The sequence below is a fragment of the Rhodamnia argentea genome, chromosome 6, assembly GCF_020921035.1.
Source record: "Rhodamnia argentea isolate NSW1041297 chromosome 6, ASM2092103v1, whole genome shotgun sequence".
Lineage (NCBI taxonomy): Eukaryota > Viridiplantae > Streptophyta > Magnoliopsida > Myrtales > Myrtaceae > Rhodamnia > Rhodamnia argentea.
Genome location: NC_063155.1, coordinates 20,324,712 through 20,349,480, shown reverse-complemented (window position 1 = coordinate 20,349,480; position 24,769 = coordinate 20,324,712). Strand labels below are relative to the sequence as shown.

The 24,769-nt window shown below is 37.7% G+C and overlaps 2 protein-coding genes across 5 annotated transcripts in view; both read right to left on the bottom strand.

Annotated features, from left to right (window-relative positions):
• Nucleotides 1-23,265, bottom strand: part of LOC115734537 (protein PIR) — a 36,020-nt gene extending 12,755 nt beyond the window's left edge. For 2 of the 4 annotated variants that reach the window (XM_048280527.1, XM_048280528.1), the window contains exons 1-30: nt 22,967-23,264; nt 22,779-22,851; nt 22,556-22,620; nt 22,305-22,382; nt 21,418-21,537; nt 21,267-21,337; nt 20,962-21,054; nt 18,872-18,941; nt 18,675-18,739; nt 18,256-18,451; nt 17,886-18,037; nt 16,060-16,153; nt 15,751-15,966; nt 14,789-15,000; nt 14,113-14,260; nt 13,491-13,659; nt 11,439-11,515; nt 8,577-8,747; nt 7,114-7,190; nt 6,942-7,044; nt 6,097-6,216; nt 5,856-5,999; nt 4,127-4,276; nt 3,756-3,899; nt 3,070-3,157; nt 2,812-2,939; nt 2,395-2,602; nt 1,356-1,528; nt 676-882; nt 149-335 (exon numbers count right to left, since the gene is read on the bottom strand). In XM_048280527.1, the coding sequence (XP_048136484.1) occupies nt 149-335; nt 676-882; nt 1,356-1,528; nt 2,395-2,602; nt 2,812-2,939; nt 3,070-3,157; nt 3,756-3,899; nt 4,127-4,276; nt 5,856-5,999; nt 6,097-6,216; nt 6,942-7,044; nt 7,114-7,190; nt 8,577-8,747; nt 11,439-11,515; nt 13,491-13,659; nt 14,113-14,260; nt 14,789-15,000; nt 15,751-15,966; nt 16,060-16,153; nt 17,886-18,037; nt 18,256-18,451; nt 18,675-18,739; nt 18,872-18,941; nt 20,962-21,054; nt 21,267-21,337; nt 21,418-21,537; nt 22,305-22,382; nt 22,556-22,620; nt 22,779-22,851; nt 22,967-23,020 (3,853 nt within the window). In that variant the 5' untranslated portion in view covers nt 23,021-23,264. Of the gene's footprint in view, nt 1-3; nt 336-675; nt 883-1,355; nt 1,529-2,394; nt 2,603-2,811; nt 2,940-3,069; nt 3,158-3,755; nt 3,900-4,126; nt 4,277-5,855; nt 6,000-6,096; nt 6,217-6,941; nt 7,045-7,113; nt 7,191-8,576; nt 8,748-11,438; nt 11,516-13,490; nt 13,660-14,112; nt 14,261-14,788; nt 15,001-15,750; nt 15,967-16,059; nt 16,154-17,885; nt 18,038-18,255; nt 18,452-18,674; nt 18,740-18,871; nt 18,942-20,961; nt 21,055-21,266; nt 21,338-21,417; nt 21,538-22,304; nt 22,383-22,555; nt 22,621-22,778; nt 22,852-22,966 lie in introns of all 4 variants that reach the window. The other 2 variants (XR_004014669.2, XM_048280526.1) reach the window with 2 other exon arrangements.
• Nucleotides 1-24,769, bottom strand: part of LOC125315459 (putative disease resistance protein At3g14460) — a 707,586-nt gene that overhangs the window by 182,198 nt on the left and 500,619 nt on the right. The window lies entirely within an intron of this gene.

Here is a 24,769-nt window from a genome sequence, read left to right as displayed (position 1 = left end):
TACATCTCTCTCTCTCTCTCTCTCTCTCTAAAAGAGAAGAACTATATACAATCATCAGCATCAATGTTGAATATCTCTCCATCATGCATGCTCATAATAGGGTGATCTTACAAGAAGGAAAATTAGAGAAATAGTAATGTTCAGGCACCTTTCTGTGGCAGTGTTTCGAATGCAGACACGGTGTTCTCAAACTTGATTCGATGAAGAGGTGCACCGCTTTGCTTAATGGCACAAGCTGTTTTGTCTTCGAGTGGACACCGCGCTTTCAACATTGAGAACACATGATTGTTTAACCTCCTAGATTTCTTCAGGGCTTCCAAGAGCGCCTCCCAGCCCTGTTTAAAGAATATGAGTACATTAAAATATGAAGCAGACAGGAACGAAAAATACAAGCGAAGTTCGTTAGGTTGATCAATAGAGTGCATCAAGTGCATTACAAAGCAGTGCTAGCATCTAGTCCACACGCAGTTGAGCTGCCATATGATGAGAAAAGGAAGACAATCGCTTAATATGAGAAGAAATTTAAAAATATAGGCTGCTTGCTTTACGTGAGTTGCTATATCGCGTTATTTGCCTCATACTACATGAAACCCTTGAATATTCAGGTCGGAAGAGTCTCTTGAACTGTATCCTGCTCAGGGAAGATTTTATGATGAAATTCGCCCTATGTTTTACCTGCAGGGAAGGAGGATTCTTGTGCGGATGCGTAGAGGACACTCCCTCCACTTCGGCAACATTGAGGACCTGATGTGAAAAATCAAATAGCTCGAAGTGCAGCTGCTGCCCAAGCAAGTACATGATGGTACAACCACCCCAGGCAACTGAATCGCCCAATACTTCATGGCTCAGTGAAGGCATTTGAACAGACTCCTCGACATAACCCTATATTTGATGAATTAAGAGAACATTCAGCATGAAGGTGGTCAAGGCATGCCAATATGTAATATATCGATCGATCAATGTCCACATGAGCAAGTGTTTTGAATATACTTTCCGAGTACTAATTCCACAGAGGCCTGGCCACCAACATAGCAGGAACAGCATTTGCCTTGATGCAGGCACATATTACACAAATCAAAGAGGTAAATCAAATTTATTGACCCATCCATTCAAGGTGGCCAACATCCACAAGGAAAAATTACTGAATGCTTCACTATCAAAACAACCATAAAGTAGAATCCATCCCAAAAGAAGAAAAAGTTGGATTGAGGATGTATCTATAGCAAAACAAATCTCCCATGGAACCCTGACGTATGAAATTGGATTAGGCTTCTACAACCCATCGGCATCAATTTATTTTTGAGTTTTGCTTGTTACAGAACAAACAGGAAAAGAATATGTTGACATCAACTTACAATTTGGAGGCCACTGTAGATGCGATAGAAGTCCTTTGAGGTTGTAATGTCAATAAAACCTGTTTTGGGTGCTGCACTCCATTTACTGCAATATTTATCTAGTGCAGCACTTGTAAAAGCAAGGGCATACTCCAAGATACTTCCAGTATTTATGTTAGCCTTGTAAAGTAAATCTGCAATTAAAACGACAAGTCAGTCATGCATCTCTAATGCCAATTAAAGAGAAACTACAGAAGAATGATGGCATCATCAAGGGAAGTTATGTTCCTGTTTTCTTCCACGCCGACTGTTGATGCAGAATTGTGTAGTTGATTTTATTTAGAGGTAAACGTACAGCAAAGGAAGAAAGTCTTTTCGATGTAAACTAACTCCAAGTGATCTAGGCAATGAGATTTTTGACGTTAATTAGTACCCTAACATAGGAATTTCTTATCTGTAAGAGGAATTAAAAGTTACAAGGGTGATCCCTCAAAGATTTGAGCAACTAAACTATTATGGCAAGGAAAAGTTTGATTCAGAGGAGGTTATCTGTACACGACACCAACACAGGTGGGTAGGTAGAATCAGTAGTCAGAATCAACAGGTCTTCAAATCCATCATTCAGTAAAGCTGTCAATATAGAAACTAGCAACACATTGATACTTTTGTTAAATTTTCATGGAAATTTTCTCTAAATCAAGCTTAAGGGAGTGTGTGCATTTGTCATATTAAACTAAGGGGCAGGTTATATTCTCATTTGCGCAATTGCAAATCTCCTATATTGCATTATCCATCTCTCTTGTTCCCAGTTTCCCATCTTCCCATCTAGTTCATTAAATTTTCTTGAAATCTATTCTGCATCTGGGGGTAAGCTGTGTGAGTCAACACCTGAAGCAGGATGGCAACTGTTCTATGTGCAAAACGCTTCTTTTCTTTATACAAGCTCTCGACATCCAACAACTTACACAAAACTTGTCAAGAACACAAGTGGATGCAACAGTCGGACAAAGAAGAGAGAACATTGCTCAATAATAGGGATGGTTCAAGGGCAATTAATTACCAGCAGCTTCAGCCTGTTTCGCCATGGTGTGAAAGGACACTGGACTTGCGCAAACGGGGTTAGAAACAATGGCAGTGGTTGCTGTTTTGAAAAGGTTAACTATGGGGCTGACTCCACCATCTTGAGCTTGCATTATCTGCCCATCTGCACCTGGAATCATACCCAGCCAAGGTGCAGTCTGCATGAAGTGTGCGGTGTCTAGTTCCCTCTGTCACAGATGTGACGTAGTAAGGGTAAGGATATATAATGAATGGGGCAATTCACATAGAACTGCTGTCACAGAACATTATAAGATTCGGAAAACTAGAGGAACAGCCGAACAAGTCTTTACACATTTAGCATATGATTGCAAAAGTACATAAAACTTTCAGTGGGATGAGATTCAAATTTCAGACAAGAAAAGGTTAAAGCACTGACCAATGCTATATCAAGAAGCCCGATCCAATATAAAGCGCTTCCTATCTCTTTGATCCCACGAAGTACCTCTGCTTTAAGCTCTGATTTCTTCCCCCAGTTAAGTTGCTCTTTGATAAGCCTCATACAACCTGTATAAATAGTCAATGAGAAAAAGGTGGATTTAGGATATCGCTCCAGAGAGAAACACTCTGTTTACATTGAGAAAGAAAATTTGTGAAAAAAAATCACTGCAAAAGTGTTGCTAATGTTATCATTTACCTGTCACGCCACCATCAAAAGGAAGCAATCCAATTGATTTAGGCAATGCTTCTTGTAATCCCGTTAACATAGGTTCTATGGTAGTAATCTGAACATGAAAGAAATTGGAGATTAGACAAACCCAATATAAAGATTTTACATTCTTGGAGATTATTCAAAAGACTTCCAAATTTAGCGAAAAAGAAAGGCATCGATGTTAAGGAAAAAATTAAGACTAGGCCAGCCAAGACGGAACATCATCTGGCTATCAAGAAATATTCTCTGTAAATAATATTTTGAGTGGACCATCATCAAGTCCAAAATGGTAGCTATGGCTCATCTTGTTATCAAGGGACATGATCGTTTACTTAAAAGGATAAAAAAAAGGCAAAACTAAAAGTGATGGTGGACCCAAAATACCATAGTAAAAAGGCTACAGCCACCCCAAACACCAACAAACCACCGACCCCCCAACCCCCCCAAAAAAAAAAGTAAACACTCCTTTAGTTGACCATGCCTAATTGATAACATCCATTATGTTTGAAGTCTTACAATATGCAAATCAGAATGCGAAACATTCAAAATTAATATAAAGAGCAGAAGTATAAGGTATCGACAATGTACATCATGCATACTCCAATTAGGAAAGAACAGATTGTTGGTGATGTTAAAACAAAAGAGAAATAAGTATGAGATTCTAGAAGTACCTTATTTGATATATGGTCCAGTAGTGCTCTGATGAGCCAAGGCAATGACCTTGAACCTAGAAGCTTAACCATCGAAAACATATGTGGCATACCAAAGAACCCACTGTGAAGTCGCGCAAAACTCTGATGTGCAGAATTCAAATCCTATGATGACAAAAACCAGAAATGATCACGAAGAGCAACGAACAAAGTTAATTGACCGCTTATATGGGAATAAAGTCCTTCCAGTAGCCACACTTAAATATCCCACCAAAAAGTAGTTCTTTAGCTTATATAACGGTCTGGCAAAAATTTGGCGTTTAAGTTAAAAAAAGAAGTAACTTTAAAATGGCAGATTCAAAGTTCAAAGTAAAATGAACCCACTAACTTACTTGAGTACCACAGTAGAAATTGGGCTTCGCATAGGGAACGGAAGGCTTTTGAATGGGAACTGATGGGACCTTTGAAGAACGGATGAATCGTTGAGTAGTATTACAAAGAATGAAGTTGGGCAAGAAATCATTTTGCATCTCTGACCAAATCTGGAAATGGAAAAAGAACTGAAGTGAACATTTGCTAAGTATATCAGTGACAAATTTGCAGCCCCATAGGATCATCCATTGCATCAGTGATTGGGTGTTGCCAAACTATATGGTCTGTGTGTATACATACATCCAGTCATATACCCATGTGAATGTCAAACTGTAACGTGGAACCAACTTTAAAAAATCACAGTTACGCAACCTATTCGCATTCACGACTAGCACAGATAATATGATGGAGAATCATGACAGATCATCAACTTGCAGATAACAGCATAAGCAGAAGATCAGCTAATAGACATGTTCCTGGCTAAGATTTCATTAAACTTCAGAATCCTCTTTAAAAGTGGTTATCATTTTGGTGTTCATCAATGTGTTTTCAGAGGCTATCACAAGATCTTCATAAATAATGTTATCTGATGCAAACTGATACATGACTCCCCTTACCATGGGAGATTCCATTATTCTACCCTATCCTCAACAAATGTGGGCAAACTACGTCCACCTAGTAACCCCAGCTTCCATCATTATATGGTAGTGCTCTATTACATATAGTTTCACTATTAAAATAATCTAATCAAAACTAAATGGGATTCTTCATATTTATATTCTTGGACTTGACTTTGGTCAAGACTGGGCTCTATTATATACATAACTATAACCTATTTTATATGTACATATGCAATAGAAACTACAATATTACATCGAATATGATTATTAGTATATATATAATATTATTAGTATGATTTACAATTAAATAAGTAAGTTAGGATTATCGACCGTAGAATATTATGCCAAACAACAATTATATTGGGGGAGTCACAGGGAGAAAAAAGGAGCATCTCAGCACTTACTATTAGAGATTTGGCTGTAATATCTAGCTATTACACGGGGCAATAGGAATTATAACTTTGGCCATAATAAGGATTGCAACGCACTCACTATTATTCCAAAGAAACGTCTTAATGTGATAGACCGAAAATAGACTTGCAATGTCATCTTTACAACAACAACAACCAAAAATGCTTAAGTTTAATTAGCAAATACCACGTTGGATATGGCGCAGCAGAAAAAGCATTTAACAACTACAATATCTACAATATTATGATCAATATGATGAAGGATAAATAATTTAGTTATGATTAAGTAAAATTATTTACCGCAATGGTAGAATATTACGTCACACAACAATTACATTGCTGGTAGAGTCAGAGGGAGAAAAGAGGGGCATCTTAGCAATAACTTTTACAGATTTGGTTGTAATAGCTAGCTATTACATGGGGTAATAATAGGAATTATAACTTTGGCCATAATAAGGATTGCAATGCACTCACTATTATTCAAAAGAAACATCTTAATGTGATAGACTGAAAATAGACTTGAAATGTCATATTTACAACAATAACCGAACATGCTTAAGTTTAATTAGCAAATACTACGTTGGATATGGCAAAGCAGAAAAAGCATTTAACAACTACAATAGGCATGAACAATAGGAGTTACTGCACGTCAGAGTTAACTGCATCCTAGAGCACACTTGATGGATCACAAAATATAACAATGAAGGAAGAGATTCAACCTGAGAGGCAAGTCGACTTGAATATGAAACAAGTGATATGTTCTCTAGCATCTCATTCATCATTAGATCAAATGAGTCTATCGAGATATTCTTTGCTAACAATTCATGTGCATGCTTCAAGACGTCCAGCAACTTCTCCAACTCCTGAAATAAGAGAAAATAATGGACGTAATAATGAAAGCTCTTAGGATCTCCCTAATTAGAAAAACTTGATTGACAAGAACCGTGAAAAGAACTTTACCACTATTGCACATAAATCTTGGGACTCAAAACGATCGAACAAAAACTCAAGATTCTCTCTGAATACTTTGTTCAGCCTTTCCGTAATCAGACTTCTCAAGTCAACCGTCCTTCCAAGCAACTATACATGAGGGCAGATAGAGAGAAGAGAGAAGCAAGAAGAAATTTCAAAAGTAAATAATTGTTATTTTGAGAGAGAAAAGGAGGAAAGAAACGTATGGACATGATAATGTTCACCTATATTTAAATGGGTGAATGGGTGTTTTGATTTTTCAATATATCAAATTGCAAGAGGAATCATTCACCTCACACAGGAAATAATAATTGTTGTACTTGTAGAACAGACCACATACACATCATGCAGATCGCATTGAATATATCCAAGGCTTTGTTCCCTGGGTGACGCAAATGAAAGGATAAGAAGACCATTGTCGTGGTGGTCTACCAGTGCTGGATGTAGCAATTTTTTAACTTGCAGCATAATGGAGGTGCATTATCCGTCTATTTTCTTTTCATACAATCTCAGCATGACTAATTCATCCAATATAGTCCCCAAACCAATAAAAGAGTATGCTGTATCCTGGCTGTTTTTGAATGACATTACATAGAAAGTGCACAGGATAGTGCAACGATGGAGCTTGCTCGTTTACTGAACTGGGAGCACCAGTTAAGGTCTAGAATTTAGTGAGAGAATTGGTAGTTCGGTACTTGACATAAGAACCTCATATAAATCCAGGACAAATCTAGTAATTGACTTTTTCGAATGACTGGCATCACACGGCATTTCCACAACAAGAAGGAAAAAAGATGTAGAGCGCTAGATAACAACATTCGAAATAGACTGACCTTTACTCTAGTCATCTTCAGTAATGTTGTAAACCGCATAGGCTGGACGGAAAATTTTTCTCCATTATCCAAGGCAAAGAGAAATGATGGATCAAGTAGCTCGCTACAACATCAGTAAAGATTAGTAAAGAAATTGTATTTGAGTAATCAAGATTGAGACCGCATTGCTTACCTTGCTGCCCAACTCTTGTAATATGTGAAAATACTCTCACACAGCTTTGACACGAATATATCAAAACAATGATCCACCTGTAAAAGGAAAAAATTGAGCAAAAACTAGATGCAACCGGATGAAGCAAATAAGCAATCAGTGTCATCAATTTCACATATGACAATATAGTTGCAACCTTGGTGGCCCAAAGCTTATGTTGCCTGATGGGCCTGAACTAGTTATGAACAATGGCTTCAGAATTGAGGGCATTCTCAATAATGAAAAAGTTTCATCAAGCATATTCTTGTTCCCAAATTCTTGACAAATGTATGAATGAAAAACTAGGAAATAGCGATTATCAAAAAAAAAAAAAACTAGGAAATAGCACAATGGAGGATAGACTGAGCCACCAGAAGATGAAAAAACTCTCATTCAACTGGAGGGTTCATATAAGACAGCAAGAAAGAACGTCTACCTGCGGATATTAAAGACAGAGAATTGCTTCAACTGTTATAATTCTTATCTTGACATCCGTCTTTTGCTTCATATTCCATTATGTAGTACTGGTTTAAGCTGTCTTTCATTCTCTGTTTTGGTCATGACTCTCTTGTTCTATTGGTGCAATGAATCTTGTACCTAACCATTGTCTGTACATAATGTTAAAAGTATGGCCGTCTACTTTACAAGGTTTTTTCTTTTGACTCTAATAAAAGAACTGCAAGGCGAGGCCGTGAAAACATTTGCCAGCAATATTGGCAAACTTTTAAAGTAATCACTTATATCAAGGAAGTGCAAATGGCAAAATAACACTGATATAATGTTCTTTAAGCAATTATTGGTTGTACTAAGGCTCCTACACAACAGTATAAGCTCCCAAATTTTAATATGGGAAGTTCTCCAAGCCACAGTAGCTCAATTCTTACGGTGGGCAATGCACTTCATAAGACATGAAAGAGATTTCACGTTCCAAGAACACAAGAATTTTCATCAACACATGTATCAGCTTATGAAAAGATTACAAACTATATCTATCTCCTGAAGCAATGTTTTTCTAAGCTGCAGTTTTTATAGGTCATGTGGCTGCAAGAAAGATTTTCTGTGCTGAATTATTCTATGCCATTCTAAGCTGCACAAAGGTCAAGAAAAACAGGCAATATGGAAAGCTGAATTAGCTAAGGACATAGTTGAACCAATTGGAGTCACACCAAATCCAGACAAATTCCCTCTTCCTTTCTAAACTTTTTTCGAACCCTAAATACCAGTAATCTTATATTGTCTCTCTATGGCATGACACTGATTGGTAAACATTTGATCGTCACAATATGGAAACAAAAATGGTGAACCTTTGTATTTGAAGCTGCTCAACAGATTCAAAGCTTACATAAATTCCATAATTCTGCTATGGAAGACGACGCAAAGACTCAAGCATAAGTTAGTGAACGTATGCCACAGCTTCACAGTTCGAGATCAAGAAGTCAACACACCTCAGCTTCAATTTCATCATAGAGGAACCGTTGTTTCAAGACAACCAATGCCTGCTGAGCTGAATCATTATAGATGTCAAAAGGCATCAGGACACTTTCAAGAAGTCCAGCATTGTGAGACTCTAATACGTGATCAACCAGCATCCAGGGAAGAGAGCATTCAATAGGAAACTGCAAAAGTAGAAAGACATACAGAATTTGTGCAGAGGATAACAGAATGAGAAACAAGGGATGGTAAAATAAGAATATAAAAACGTCTTCATGGAGAAGACCTATCTATATATACATTGAGATCTTTGCATTTTACTGCAGCATTTCATAATAGCATTGCTTATAATTTGATGCCTATTTTGCTACCATATAAAAATGAGGAAAGACAGAATTAGTCTTTCCATTTATTTAGTAAATTTCTCCCACTTTAACAATGTTGAGAGTATTTGGCCAATGGGGGCATCTTTGTCTATCTCCTTTATCATTTTATGTATGGCAACAATAAGGGTGTAAGTGTGGCCTCTTGGCTTTATTATAAATACATAGCTTGGGTCACATTGACCTAAACAACCATTCAGTTCAGTTTTTTGTCTCTCAAAACAACGGCTGAACCAATCTCTTCTCTGCACAACTGTTCTTTTCTCTCTCTTCTTGCCTTCACCCTCCCCCACCGCAGTTCCTTCTCACCTTCTTCTTTGCTTTCTTTCACAGTGTAGGGCAGCACTAATGAGGTGATTCTTTGAATATAGTGCATGCCCTAAACCTCACCTCTATGAGATAATTCAAGCTTCTTTGCAGTCTACCATAGGTGGTTCAACCTCTTCCGCAAGTTTTTGGATCTTCTTGTCTGAGAGTGTTTCTGCCTTGCCGCTGGCATACAATTCTCTCTATGTGTGAAGACCAAAGTACCGCAGTTCGTGGACCACCATATAATTTTCTCTTTTTCTGATTCTTTGGGAAAAATCAGACTTTTCGACTTTTTTTCAGGTTTTCAAAGCCGATTTTTTGCCTTCCCTTGATGTGATTTGGCTGATTTCTGGAGGATAACTTCAGCCTTCTACCAGAGACTTCATTCCAATTTTTGGCAATTTTTGGGGGTTCAATTGCTCCTTTCACACTTTTCTGAGACATGGTGTCTAAGAATTCAACAGTGAGCTCTGCACCAAGATAGCTGTACATATTATATTACTTTTGCTACGATCCCTGTGAAGCTTGATGGCGCAAATTATTTGATGTGGTCTCGATCTGCACTCTTGACCACTGTCGTGGGCTTACACGACATATCAATGGCACTTCTGTGATGCCGGCTACATCAGGTACTACTCAGAACAAGTGGATGTCGGATGACTCTTTGATAATGTCCTGATGCAGCCACATATTGCAAAAGGTTATCTGCTTCTTGATACCGCGGCACAGATTTGGTCAGCAAGGGATACTTATGGTAAAATCAGGGAATGATGCACAGGGGTATGAACTTCGGAAAAGGGTTCATGACACCACTCAGAAGGAGATGACTATATCTCAATATTATGCTGAGCTTCGGAGTTTGTACCAAGAGCTAGATCATTATGCTGATTATCACCCAACCAATGCTGCAAACATGGCTACCCACAAGAGGCGTGTGGACAAGATCAGAGTTTATGATCTCTTGACAGGATTAAACGCTGAATATGGTCAGATAAAGATATATTTTCAAGTCCTTAGCCGGTCTCCATTCCCTACTCTAGAACAAAAATATGCCTAGTTCACTCTGAAAAAAACCATAGGACATCAATGATCCACCCCTCTACCATCTGCTCTACAAACCAGTGCTGGCACTAATGCCAAATCTACCTTAGAGGTTGTGAAGTGTGAACATTGTCATAGGTCGTATCATCCTAAGGCTACCTGCTGGAAGTTAAATGGAAAAACTGCAGATTTTGAGGCAAAAAGAGAACAAAGAAAGGCGAAAAACAAGGCAAACCATATTGAAACTGTTCCTGTCATACTACTGATATCGGTTTATTCCAGGAAGAACTTCAGGCATTTCAACATCTATTGAAAGCTTCTGCTGCTGTTGTTGCTGCCTCCACGATTGCCAATTCGTCTTCCCCTTTTGCTTCAAACCTAGCCACTTCAAGGGAGTGTTGAGAGGTATTTGGCCAATGGGGGCATATTTGTCTACTTCCTTTACTATTTTATGTATGGCAGGAGTGATATTGTAGTTTTGGCCTTTTGGCTTTATTATAAATAGATAGCTTGGGGTCACATTGACCTAACCAAGCATTCAGTTCATTTTTTTGTCTCTCAACAAACAACTACAGTTTAATAATTCTTGAAGTGTTAAAATTAGACAGTTTGCTCTAACCACAGTACTCGACCAATGTAAAGAGCAATCTTAAAAACTCTGAAAATCCAGTCCAAAATATGTTGAACAACCGTTGTAATTTAAACTTTTGCAATATGTGGCTCTCGTGAGAATCAACTACAGGTTATTTGCTCCAACCACAGTACTCGACCAATGTCGACCAATTTACATATGTTGAACAACCGTTGGAATTATAAATAAAGAACTGATAGATATCCTATGGAAGACTCTTGTGAGAATTTGAACTATGTTAATTAACTATTTAACAAAGAGGTAGAGTAAAAGTCTGAGAGAGAGAGGAGAATTAGAGTGGAACAGACCGAAAAAAATCTCTATGACAAATTCAATTTTTCATTTTCCTTCTGAAGAGCTTCATAAGTACATTCACCTCACAATATCAAAGAAAGTCAGTAAAAGACTCATGCCCATCACCGTTGGTCCCCTATCAGAAATGCACTAGGATGACATTCTAGTGTGAGAATGCACAAGAGATTTGTTCCAGTGTCCACAAGTTGTCACTTTACCTGAATAACACGAGAAGACTCCAAGTAGAATTCTCTGAACCAGAGAAAACCAAGATCACTTAGAGTCACCAGTGTCGCTGCAGCACAACAATTAGAAGCTAAATTAGTCCAAACATTTTCTGTGTATTGTTTATGGCAGCACAAGTAAATAATAATTGCTGCTAACTGTTAATAAAGTTGATTTGCCCGAAGAGATGCTGCCATGTCTATAAGTGAATGAAAGCACACAAATGACATCAATGGAGCCAGGGAATCCAAAAAATGAAACGCTTAACAGAGGGGAAAAAGGAACGATCAACAAAGGACATTCATTTCCTTCTGTCTATTTCTAACCAACTACCTTTGATGCAAAAATCAGGTGTAATGGCTTGCCCTCACTGGAAGCTCAATTAGGAATCTTAGCATGACATTAGAAAGCCAGTTAAGGGTCAAAATTTGGATTTCACATTGAGCATGTGACTGATGTAGTTATCCAATCAACAACAACAACAACCGCTATTATCAGCTAGTGAAACTGTCCAATGCTGGTTGTTAATATCAGCGGTATAATTTTAGGGAAGGTAGAGTTGAAGTTAGTGAGACAGTCCTCTAGTCTGCATCAGACTCCTCTTATACACTACTTTCATAAAGCGACAAAAGCTGTATACTTTGACATATTAGAATGCGTGGGATTATAACAAAGATAGATGCACTGAAAGGAGGAAAGATTAAAGATCTTGAGCACATCAAACTTTAGATGAAATGCATGAGCTCAATACAGTGTAATTGAAGCAGTAATTTAACTGTGTCATTAAAATGGCACTAAAACAAGTAAACCGAAACACATGTTTGCGACCCTCTCTGGAGGTAATTTTGTGTACCATTTTAGGCAAATATAATTATCTTCACACCTCCTATTTTTTTTCTGATCTCTGGTCGAGAATGGAAAATATTAAACAGCAACATGAGTAAATGGATATATTATCAAGGCTTTTTGTCTGAACAAAATAACTAACACAATTTAATTATCTTATTTGGTATCTGTATGACATTGTATCATTTTAATAAGTTAAAATGAAATTATTCGATAATACATTTAACATCTATTTCCATTCAGCATACACATGTTAGAAAAGTTAAAGCTACTTGATCAAACTAGACTAAAACATTTAAGTACACATCTTTTCAAGATTCTGAAGAGGAAACTATTTAATTGTACTAAACAAAAGAGACTTTTTTCCCTAGGCTAATGTTTCAAGGCTTTTCGTCCGAACAACTTAATAACTAACACAATTTAATTATCTTATTTGGTATCTGGATCACATTGTATCATTTTAATAAGTTAAAATGAAATTATTCCATAATACATTTAACATCTATTTCCATTCAGCATACACATGTTAGAAAAGTTAAAGCTACTCGATCAAACTAGACTAAAACATTTAAGTACACATCTTTTCAAGATTCTGAAGAGGAAACTATTTAATTGTACTAAACAAAAGAGACTTTTTTCTCTAGGCTAATGTTTCAAAAAAATTAAAAGTGAATTGCTTATATAAACAATGTATAGACAAATTTTGATTCTTTACGTGATGTATGCATGTGTGTGTGTATATTATATATATATATATATATATCAACAGTGAATTGCATTTATTTCAAAATTGAAAAACAGAATTGATCTGCCCATTACCCATGACAGCATGTGCTTCTTAGCAACTGTATAGAGGTAAAGTTGAAGTTAGTGAGATAGTCTTCCAGTCAACATTGAACACCTCTCAAGGCATTATTTTCCCCAAAGTGACAGGCCATAGCTTGAAACAATAAGAATACAAGCGATTATAGCAAAGTAAAATACATTAAAAAGACACGCTGAAAAGAGGAGACAACAGATCTTGAGCACATCTATCTAGAGATGAAATGCATAAGCTCTGATAGAATGCGATTGAAGCCGCAGTTAAACTGGTAGAATTGCCACCCATCTCATTGATTAGTTCTTTTAGCATCAGATTATGAAAATGTTCACAACCACGAACATAAATCAAGCACAAAGCCTACAAGATGAAATGGTACCAGTATAGTCCAATATGTGCAGGAAAAAGCTAAGCTTGTAAAAAAATGTCTCCAACTGTTTCATGTCGTTGACAGGGATCTCAGAACCACTGTTACCAAAGAGTCCCCCAGGCTTCCTAAGATTACCACCAGAAACAACCTCATAGATTAAGAACTGCAGGCAATGGACCTGAAAAATGTGACATCGGGAAATTAGAAAGCTCATCCTCTACCAACTCCATATACATGCAGCACACTGATTAACAACGCATCTAATACCATTATATAGTGCTTTAATGCACACTACACAACCCAGTGCATGTTTCTCAAGTGGATTCACACCTGTAACCCTACGCTACTTCTGAGCTTTACAGAACATTGTAAGGTTCAGAGCAAAGTGTCTTCACACATGGCAGCATAAGATAGATATGGACATAAATGCATGCGTGCAGATACACACATGCCAGTAAAAAGAATACATAGTAGAAAGTATGCGCAACATGCCGGAAACATAAAGAAAGAGAATATAGTAACTCAAATAAATCAATCTATGTAACTGCAACAAATGAAATAAACGTTAAAAGGAATTAACACCAAATTAATAATCCAAACTGATGGAGAAAGATTAAAGCTTTAGAAAAACCTGAGCAGCTGTTGGTGCCACTGGCCTTGGATAGAAAAAGTTCCCTTTGCTTTCTTCACCTCCAGGCTGTAGCGATTGCAACTCTGGCTCGGACTTGCTTGTGTTCGCCATCCAGTCTGCTGAAAGAGTTCGCATGTCTGAGAGAATCCTATCAAATAGAAATTAGACAAAATAAAGGACGAGAACAGAAGGATATCTCAGCAAAGAGCAAATAAGAACCTTACATAATTGAACAACATAACAATTTCACAAGAACTATCTAGTAACACATTACAAGTGATGTCACAAAGGATGACATCATAAAGTTATGGAACTACTGGCAGTAGAGCTTTCGACAACTTGTCTAATTCCATGACTACAGTAACCTCTATGTTTGTTGCAAAGCTCTATGCGTATTATGCATTCAATAAATATTTTGTTCATAGTTGATATGCTATCTAGTTAGGGTATGCAATAAAAATTAAGACATCGATACGAAATTGCACATTCAGCCAGCCAACCTCCCTTCCCTTGTAGAAATGGAAATGCTAACCTTGAATAGCTTGGCCAACTACGGGGAGAAAAGGCAATCACAAGCAACTAGTAGCATCCCTTATTCAAAATTAAAAAACTCGAAACTTCCTGATTTTCATGCACTTAACAAGCCTGAGGAGCAAAATTTTCCTCAAATGTGCACCTTGATAGGTCCTTCTTCTTTCGAAATGTTGTTCGCAACATGGTGGCTAGAGTGTTCTGCACGAAATCTTGTACCTCAGCATGTATAGTTTCCCATAAAGCATCAGCTACCAATGTATCACATCTTTGCATCATTGCACCAGTGCTCTTTATGTAACTAACAAGTTCAACCAGCGCTTTTCTTTCCTCTGCACTATAATTATACCGAACTACCTGCAATATAATTCCAGATATGCACTATCATGAAGCAATATGTTTACAGTTTAACATCACTCTGAGCTGCATAACTCACCAGTGACTTAAAAAAACAGGTCAAGGTCCAGACTAGGCCGTTCTCAACTTTAGAAAAGCCTTGAAGAAAAACTAACAATATCAAATTTGAACTCACCCTGCCGCTGGATCAAATTAGTTTGGCTCTTTACAATACTAGCATCAATGCAAGCAAATAACAAAAGGTCATTTTCCTAATCTGTGACAGAAAAAGGAAAGTGCTACTGGAAATGACAAACGGAAGGGCAACTTCACCTTGGGGATTGAGAATCAGATTGATAGTGTTATCCAGCTGGAAAAGGATGTTGACAATTTGTTGACTTAATAAAATAGTGGCTTGAGACACATACTGTACATTTTTTATATATTGCTAGGTAGATTGGCATACGGCGTTTTATTAACACTGATGAATCTCTCACCTTCATGATCTCTCTTTTTTTTTTGAACGCTTCAGTTTGTTCATGGGTTGATAATCCTGTAGCCCTCGTTAATGAAATTATAAGTTTAGTGGTCAAATAGGAGAAGAGTTAGCTGGACAAGGCTTTATTCACTCAGCCGCAAGTGAAGCCAATACTCTCCTACCCACTGACTGGTATTAGCAGCTATCACTTTAGAGAAGGGAGCAAATAAAACAGAATGCAGAATAACAGGAACTCCATAATATGGTAATTCTCAAACCGCTAGATATAGTACCTTTTCATAGTCAGAACATGATCCTAAAGGTTCATTTGCTTCTAGCGAAACTGCATCCTTGCAGGGCCGAGAAAATTTCCATGCACATTGTTCCCATATCCGTGCAGTCCATCTGCTTAAGAGCTGAAATCCTTCCACTACCATATCATACACATTCCCCTTTACCTCTTTGCAAAATTCAGCATCTGCGCTTTCTGTTGACTTCAACAACAAAAGCTAGAAAAACATAGACAAGCAGATTTTAAATCAAAATTTGCACCTTAAGCAAGTAGAGAAACTATTCATCTGCTTATGTATCCATAAGAGTACCTGATTCACAGATGAAGCAAACCGAATTGAGAAATCATCATGCTCAGCACGAATGGCTCCAATGTGATTAACAATCAGATACTGTCGCTGATAAGTGGCCTATGTCAAGGAGTTATCACAGCTAGTTGGCAGGATTGACGTGATTTGTTAGCAACTTTTCCATTGAAAGAAGAAAGAAAATTTCTGAGCAGCGCGTGACATTGTTTTATTATTGCCCAAGCTCTGAAAACACTAGTGCTGCCACCATGCAGAGATCAGTGAATTTGGGTGGCCAACTCTCCTATTTTAAAATTGACATGCGTAATTAATTGATGACACAGACTTTGCAGAGTCAGAACACAAAGTAACAATGATAACAATATAAGACTTGAGAGTCGAGATTATGGAATGATTCTGCTAGTTGGTAGTCTAATCTAGGGCTTTACGGGGAAAATGATGCTCACCAGTACATACAACATTTATCTGTCCCAAGGTTAAATCTAAGATATCTCATTCTAATAGGGTCTATTGCCTCAGTCTATACCTAGGTCCCATTCTTCACAAAAAGAAAAGGCCTAAATTCAGGTAGGATACTCGTATAACCAATATTTCTCATGCAATTTCTGACAGAAAAGGTCGCAAGCAAACTTGATCCTTTTACCTATGACTGCATATTTGAATCCAATCAGAGGATGCAATGGAAGGTGGTAATATGTGGAAAAGTGAAAAAAAAAAAAAATTCATGACTTAATATTCAATTCGAATCTTTTCACATCAAGATGTTGAGCTTCAATCAAATCCATTCGTTGCATTAAACATTTTAATTACTTTTCAAAGCGGTTACTTTGTCAAGAAGACTCAAAATCACAAGGGGAGACATGACAAGGCACTTCATTTTAGGAGAGGAGACACCTCATGGGTGCCATGTCAGCTTTTAGTCAGGTTTTTCCAATGGTTATCTAGTGACATTGGAAGATGACAAAAAGAGTAACCGCAACTAACGAAACAAACCGAAGTTCAGTGATTGTGTGAAAAGCACTCAAAGCAGTATAGTCTTTCATGTACCTGAAAACTTAAAATTCTGAATCAGAAAATGCAGGAGGTTTTACTATCAATCGTGCAATAATTAATGCATCATTATGTATGTCTATGTAAAACGGTATCTCTTATTGTGCTCAACTGTGCATCTAAAGTAGCTTTAAACCTTTTTTATATAGTTCTTAACGAGCAGGTTAGACATTGATCTGCCTCATAATGAGCAAGCTGACTTTGTACATCTAAAAGAACGTAAGGCAAAGTCATTGAAATGCCTCAGCAGAAAGGACGTAAAGATCTTAGCATTTAAATCAAAAAAGTGCATGGGAAAGATATATTCAAAGTTTTATGAAGCCACATTTGCAAATCACCATCTCATTCCGCAGTCACATATGCATAGACATTGCCCTGGAACTGGAAGTATGACTTCTATGAACAAATGGAATGAAGAAAATCTTCCCGATAACTTGTAGAAAAACAGAAAGCTTAGATTATACATGATTTTTTCGCTTGTAAAATAAGTGTTCCCATTTTTTCATTTTTTCAGACCCAGTACTTAAACCTATAAGAGTTAACCGAACTGAAAGAGATGAAGCCAACAAGCATCTCCTCTGTACCTAAAGTTAACAGAATATAAATAAAGCGACTAATTTACTGAAAAGCTATTAGATAGTGTACAGGCAGTGTTCACTGACTAATGCTCTTTGATTTCTATGCAAACAAGTTATCATATCAGTTCACTAGTACTGGGAGTACAAGATTGTACGATTCAAAAAAGTATACAGCAAATTTTAAAAAGGTAGACAGGATATTCTTGTGCTTCCCTTGGAGGGAGCTCGTGTGGCGCTGGAAGAGTGAGAAGACGAGTTTGAGAAGAAAACTTTTGGAAGTAACTTGACAATTCTTTCAGTATTGCAGCCGGAGAAAGATGAAGGTCTGGAAATGCAGGAATTACCGGATCATTCTGCCAAGACAGAAATGATAAAATTAATCATTCCAACCACACTGGAAGAACTAATTCAGAATAATTATCAACAATTTTAGATGAAAAAATTAATGCTAATGCACATTTACCACTCCTATTCTAGTTAATAAACATTTTATAGATGATTGCATGGTTCTGCTTTGTCCTGAAACTTTACTGTTCTTTGCAAAAAAACAAAAAACATTACGAGAATGTACCTTGAATATATTGATCAGTCTGTTAATCTTAACCCTTTTGTACAATGATTCACTGTCCTTCTCTGATGATGTTGCCAGCACGACTAGGACCGGCAGAACTCGTAGAAGAATATGCCGCTCAGGAAAAAGAAGAGCAAAATCCAATTCCAATGACTCAACAGCAAAAACAATAAGAACTTGTAGAATATCTTCCACACTTGTCAGAGTCAAGGACCTCAAAAATAATCAGATATGCATAATACTAATATTTAAAAGTAAGCTAATGGGGCAAATCACATTTTGGTGTGGCTGGCAATCAATCGGAGCAAAACGACATAAGTACAGAATAAATATAAGAGAATGCATATGTTCTGACATATCACATTAATTTTCTTTCGTACTGAATAAGTGCAATAATGATTGTCTTATGGACAGGATACTTATTCACCCGAAACATCTCGACATGCAAGTTCAATAGGATGGCCCATCTTGTGCTTAAGAAAATCTGTGACAAATGGATTCCACCAAGTCCCAGTTAGGAGAAGCGAACTTGCATAATGAGCAACAAAATAGACATCCAAGATTTTTCATAAGTGTAATGCCAACACTTTCCACTTTGGAGCAGACTATCTTATACCTGCAAATCATCCAACTCCTCCCTCATTGTATCAACGTCTTGCCATTGAATGCTGACTTGTGTGAAAGTCCTGAAAATTGAGAATGAGGAAAATATTCATCTAAACTCTCAAGCACACAAGAAGAGATGTCTCTGGAATGTAATTTGCATGTAAAAGATGTCGAAAGATGCATGTAGTCATAGGTATTCTCTAGTATAGAATTCTTATCAAATGACACTCGGTAGAAAAATGAGAGGTCAAAATTCAGACTATAAAGACTTCAGTCAAACTTGAGATTTTCAACTTTCTTGTCGATCATGCTCGTAGCTTTGCCATCAGATCAAAATGCATGAAAGCATTGTTTCTAAAATTGATGTTTCTTCAAATGAACGTCATCGCCAAATTATCCATCAATTGGTTTTGTATTGAACCTACTAAGTTCGCTAGACGCACTACTTGGGTTCTGTTTAGAATATCTTCCAAAAACTACTTTAAGCCACTTCGACCATTACTGTTACTCTTAAACTAACTTATACTAGATTGCAAAGGCATACATATAAGAATGTAATGAAAGGTATGGCAATTTATATTTAACTATTGAACTGTTAGACCATTCACCCGCTTCCACTTTCAACCAATTCTATATTTCATGGCCTGACCATCTCTATTATGCTTATTCTAGGAATGGTAGATACTAAAGTTAATCATATAATAGCAAGGCATGTAATCTACTTGAGTAAGTGACGGAGGATAGGTATTAATTTTTGGCTGGGAAAATTGCCCCACAATACTGAACCATGGGTCAGTAATGCAATTAAGTACTAGACATTTCAATTTGTTCAATCAAATCCTAACTTTTACACCAAAAAGTGCAATCGAGTCCCAAACCTTTTAATTGACTCAATTAACTCTGAAACAATTACTGCAAAATGCAAATAAGTCATAAAATTTATATTTGAATGCGATTTAAGAATGCCACAAAGGCAATTTTTGAGTGACAAGTAGGCAATTTTAGGTATTGTTCATTGAAAGGACTTGATTCCACTTTTTCGAAAATTTTATAGAAATTAATTGAACTAACTCAAAGATTTAGGACAGAGTTACATTACATACACAAGGTTTAGGACTTCATGTGCACTTTTCCCGTTTGTATTTCTTGTAATGATCTGCTAAAAGAATAAAAAATGGGAAATAAAATTGGTATGCCTATAACAATAGCCTAAAAAAAATTGTCCTAAAAATCTGCTTGTGCATTAAGGGACCCCATATAAACCAAAAACTGTCAACAACACCAACAATGAGCTGGATTGGAGGCAAATTCCCTTGACCCAACTTTTTATTGGTCAGTTTACCATCAGCCCCATCTCTCTCTCTCCTCTCGATCTCCATGTCTTCCCTCTACCCTCAATGCCATCAGCCCCCAGCAACATTCCCTTCTGCAATGTCCCCCACCTACTCAGGGCGACAACAACTCTCCCACCATCACTGTCGTTTCTTTTCTGCTCCATTAGCTGTCTCTGTCTCTCTCTTTGCTTGGCTCGCAATCCCTCCCTCCCCCACCCCACCCCACCCCACCCCTCTCTCTCTCTCTCCCCCTCCCTCCCTCCCTCTCTGTACACATTGTCAATTTGGGCAGCGCCACCATCCGTCGATCCTAGCAGCTAATCAAGGACCTTAATATCCAGATCTGCCTAGATTCAGATAGCATGGGCTCCTTCGATGATGAAGAGGTTGGCACTGCTATGTACAGAGCTCGAAGGTGGCAGTGGCCAAGTAGTTGATATGGTAGTGATCTGGTGAAGATATTGTTTGTTTAGGTAATAATTGATTATGCACGTAGCGGTTTGCATGAACCCACCAATCACAAGGAGGGAAGAAGTTTTCTCCAACCAGGAAAACAAGGCTCATCATTAATTCAATTATTACGACTTGGGTAATAAGAATGGACAGAGATAAGTCTGATAAGTCTAATAAATATTAAAGAGTTGAGCAGACAAGCATGAGAGAGAGAGAGAGAGAGAGAGAGAGAGAGAGAGAGAGAGCTAAACCAAATGTCAAGCATAATTAATTAAACTTAGCACCAACATCAGATAACAATCAGTTCACTTACCTCTTATACCAAGAAAAATCATTCGGTATGCTTGCTTTGGCATTTTTTAGATGATCAAGTTGTACCAAGATATCAAGTAACTTCAACATAGACCTATTGCAAACAGCGGAAAAAATGTTACAGTCCACAGCCTATAACTACCCAAGAATATCAACAGCAGGTCTCCATATACAAGTCAACTACAATCTATAGTATATTCAACATTCACGGAAGAGGAAGTCCGCTGAACTTTGGAACAAACAACTTCAAAAAGACAAAAGGAAAGGAAGAATAGATGTAAAAGAAAGAGGGAATTCAAATAAAACCAGAGATGAGTTATGGTTGGGCCATTAATGCGTCGCTCTGGCCTGGAAAACCGCTGCATATCAGCTGCTAGCTGCATTAGAACTTGAGAGTTATACACTGTGGAATATGCAGGTGAAGCCAACCACAAGTGAATGGCAGAAATTGTCGTACTTTAGATGCAGCTGATGATTGCCACCGTTGAATTTCACGGAGTCGACTCATCTCCAGGTCAAGAACTTGGTATGTCTCCATATACAAGTCAGCTTGACTATGCTTCATAGACTCAGGAAGCTGCATGTTATTACAACATTGATTGTCTTTAACAAGTTATGTCTAGAGCATAAGCTAACTATTATCTTGAATTGCAAAAGATAGTACAAATGTGGAACTTGTTTTAAGTATCGTCTAGTAGTTAGAAAGTGCATTTATGTCAATTATAAGTCCACAACGTTCATTTCCGTGATATAGAGGCTTTTTGCGAGCTTCTTTTTTTTTTTCCTTTTCTTTTTGGGATTTGGGGGGGGGAGGTTGGAGTAGATGAATAGTAAACTAAGAAAGCCCATTCTCAATGCACATGCAATACTTTATCAAAAAACCATTGCTCCGACAAGCATCAATAACAAATACAAGGCCTTGGCGTTTGGAGAGAAAAGACAATTATCGTGAGATGGAGTCTCTGCGAATTTTAACTTTCTACAAAGGGAAATATCCATATTGCTCAAACTACAACATTGTAGATCTTTAGACATCAAACTCAGATCTTTGCAAGAAATCTACATATTCCTCCAATCTACAAAAATAACCTGATAGTACTACCCAAAAAAAAATTTGATAAGAAACCTAGAAAGAACCAGTTTGATTGAACAAGAATTTCCCCGCTTCCCAGTCCAAATGTGGATTTTATGGCAACATCATATGAGAACCACAAATATGTGTCTCCATATTGCTTTATGTCAACATAATTTCCCATATGATGCTACTAAGAACACAACTGAGTACTACGATCATATGAAACAGCTAAAATATCCCGCAGATTCAAAATGGAAAGGAAAACCAACCTGAGGAAGCGCCTTCACACAGCTGCGATACGTGTAGAGTACTGAAGCCATCTCTTTCCCCTCCTGAATAAGAGTGTTCTGTAAACAGTTCCAATTTCCACAATTAGAAAGTACAGAGAAAAAACTGGACAAATCGACCCAGCAAACTTCTTCTGTTACAGATAATCTGCAAACTTACAGTGAGCTAATGCAAATAGATGACAAAACCGGGAAAAGTAAAAGGGAAAAAACATATGGAAAGGTCCGCGCACCAGTTGGTTGAGAGCTTTCGTGTCTTCGGATAGAGATAACCGGTACGCCGAAACATCGCTATATTCTGCAAGAGAGGAAGCCACCAGACAGGAGGCAAATGCCACCGCATCACTTGCCAGTCCACAGGCACCAACGATTTCCATCAAGTAAAAACCAAAACGCTCGACGAATTCAACACACGCGCATCCAAATCCCAAGTCCTAGTGTTCAAGTTTCACATACCGATGGGGCTGTTGGTCGCGCCGGGCTCGGCAGACACCCAAATGGCCGGTCCTTGGATCTCCGGTTGCTCATCCTTGAAACAAATCCGATTCGGATCGCATTCAGCGAAGCAGCAGCAGCAACAACAGTGGCGCCGAGAGACGAATTTCGGGGAGAGAGAGAGAGCTGAAAGGAGACAAGAGTTTTACCTCGAGAGAGAAGGTGTTGAGAGCTGCAATGGCTTCTTCCACGGGGACCGCCATTGGAGCACCGAATGCAGCTCAAAAGTCAGTCGAGATTTTTGCCGTGCAATGCGAATGCGATGGAAAGCGAAGGTTGAAGAAGATGATGTGAAAATTCTGGAGTTGCGTTTCGGTTTCGACACTCTCTGGTGCTTACGGACTGCGAGAGGGACTCGGATCGCGACTCGCCGGTGAGTCGGGAGCGAGAAACTGAGCTGACTCGCTGTCTGAAATGGACAGAGTTAGCCAAGAAGGGAGGTTGGTGCCTGGATTAGGAAGAAATCCAACGGTTTTTAAACTTTATTATTATTATTTTTTGGTACACTTAATAATCAATTTTTCTACTTTTTATTTTTTCCTTCAAAACTTTGCAATTTGAAAAGTAATTTTTTTTAATTAGGAAATAGGTATTAATCTATAATGTCAGCCTATATGTATTTGAAAAATCACATGTGATTGGGGCTAAATAAAGGTCAAACTACGGAAGTACATACCATTAAAAACTAAAGTCAACTTTAGGAAATTTATAAAATTTGTCCATCAACTGTGATTTCAGTTTGAATTGAGGGATATACTCGTTTAAAACCCGCGCTATTATAAGAAATTAAAAGACATTCTCTCGAATTATTAATGCATCATATTAATTTACACTAAGTTAAGTACGTTTTCGGACCATATAATTGGTAATCATGTTTCATAAAAAAAAAATTCGTCTGATTCAGTAAACCATCATCTTTTTGAAAAGAAAAGGTCACGGGCTAGTGCTTGAGCAATAAATTCCACGGTCGATTCATGTTGTGAGTCATATGAACTGATTCGATTTTATTAGTGGTCTATGTCATATGTACAAAAAGAAATTATATCCACTTATTGATTGCACCCGAAGGACAGAACAAGGCGCTTAGGTCGTGCATATCTATAGCTAAAAAAAATCTACTTCTTCGCATTGGCATCAATCAAGCAGAACATGCATCTTATTGATGTTGCCTATGCCCAATTTTTTGCTACCGTCCATTTATAATTATTGACATAAGTCCCGCCTTCATTGTTTTGCACATTTCGCAATTAGTCAAATGAATTATTGTAAGAAAAGGGGAAATTACCAAAAAAGTTAAACTTATTGTAATTATGTCAATTCAATCCGTTTTTTCTTTTATTGCCGGTCGAGGCCTAAACCTTTTGCAACTATGTCAATTCAGTCCACTTCATTTGCCGGCGTTGATGTGGCATCGTCAATGCTGACTTGGATATTTTTAATAATATTTTTACATTTTTATATACTTTTATTTTTTTTCCTTATTTTTTTCTCTCTTTCTTTTTTTTTTTGTTCATCCTTCTCACTTCTGTTTATGGTCGGCTAGGGCTTCGTTGCCCTCCATCGACATCGCCATGCCCTCGTCCTCGCCCATAGCTGGCGATGCCATGGCCTCCTTCTCCCTAGGCCGTGCCTCACGAAACCATCACAAAGCGCGACCGCAAACAAAAGCAGCCATGGCCTCGCCCAGCTTGGGCAAGGCTTTGCGATGCCGATCAAGGGCCCTGAAGGCCTTGCCAGCCACAAACAAAAGCAAGAAAGAAGAACAAAAAAATAAAAGAAAAATCAAAAAATTAATTAAAAATTCGAGAAAATATTAAAATATTGTTAAAATTTGACCACATCAACGCCGGCTGACCAAATGGACTGAATTGGCACAAATGCAAAAGGTTTAGAACTAAATTGACACAATTGCAATAGGTTTATGACTTTTTGGTAATTATTCTCCTGAAGAA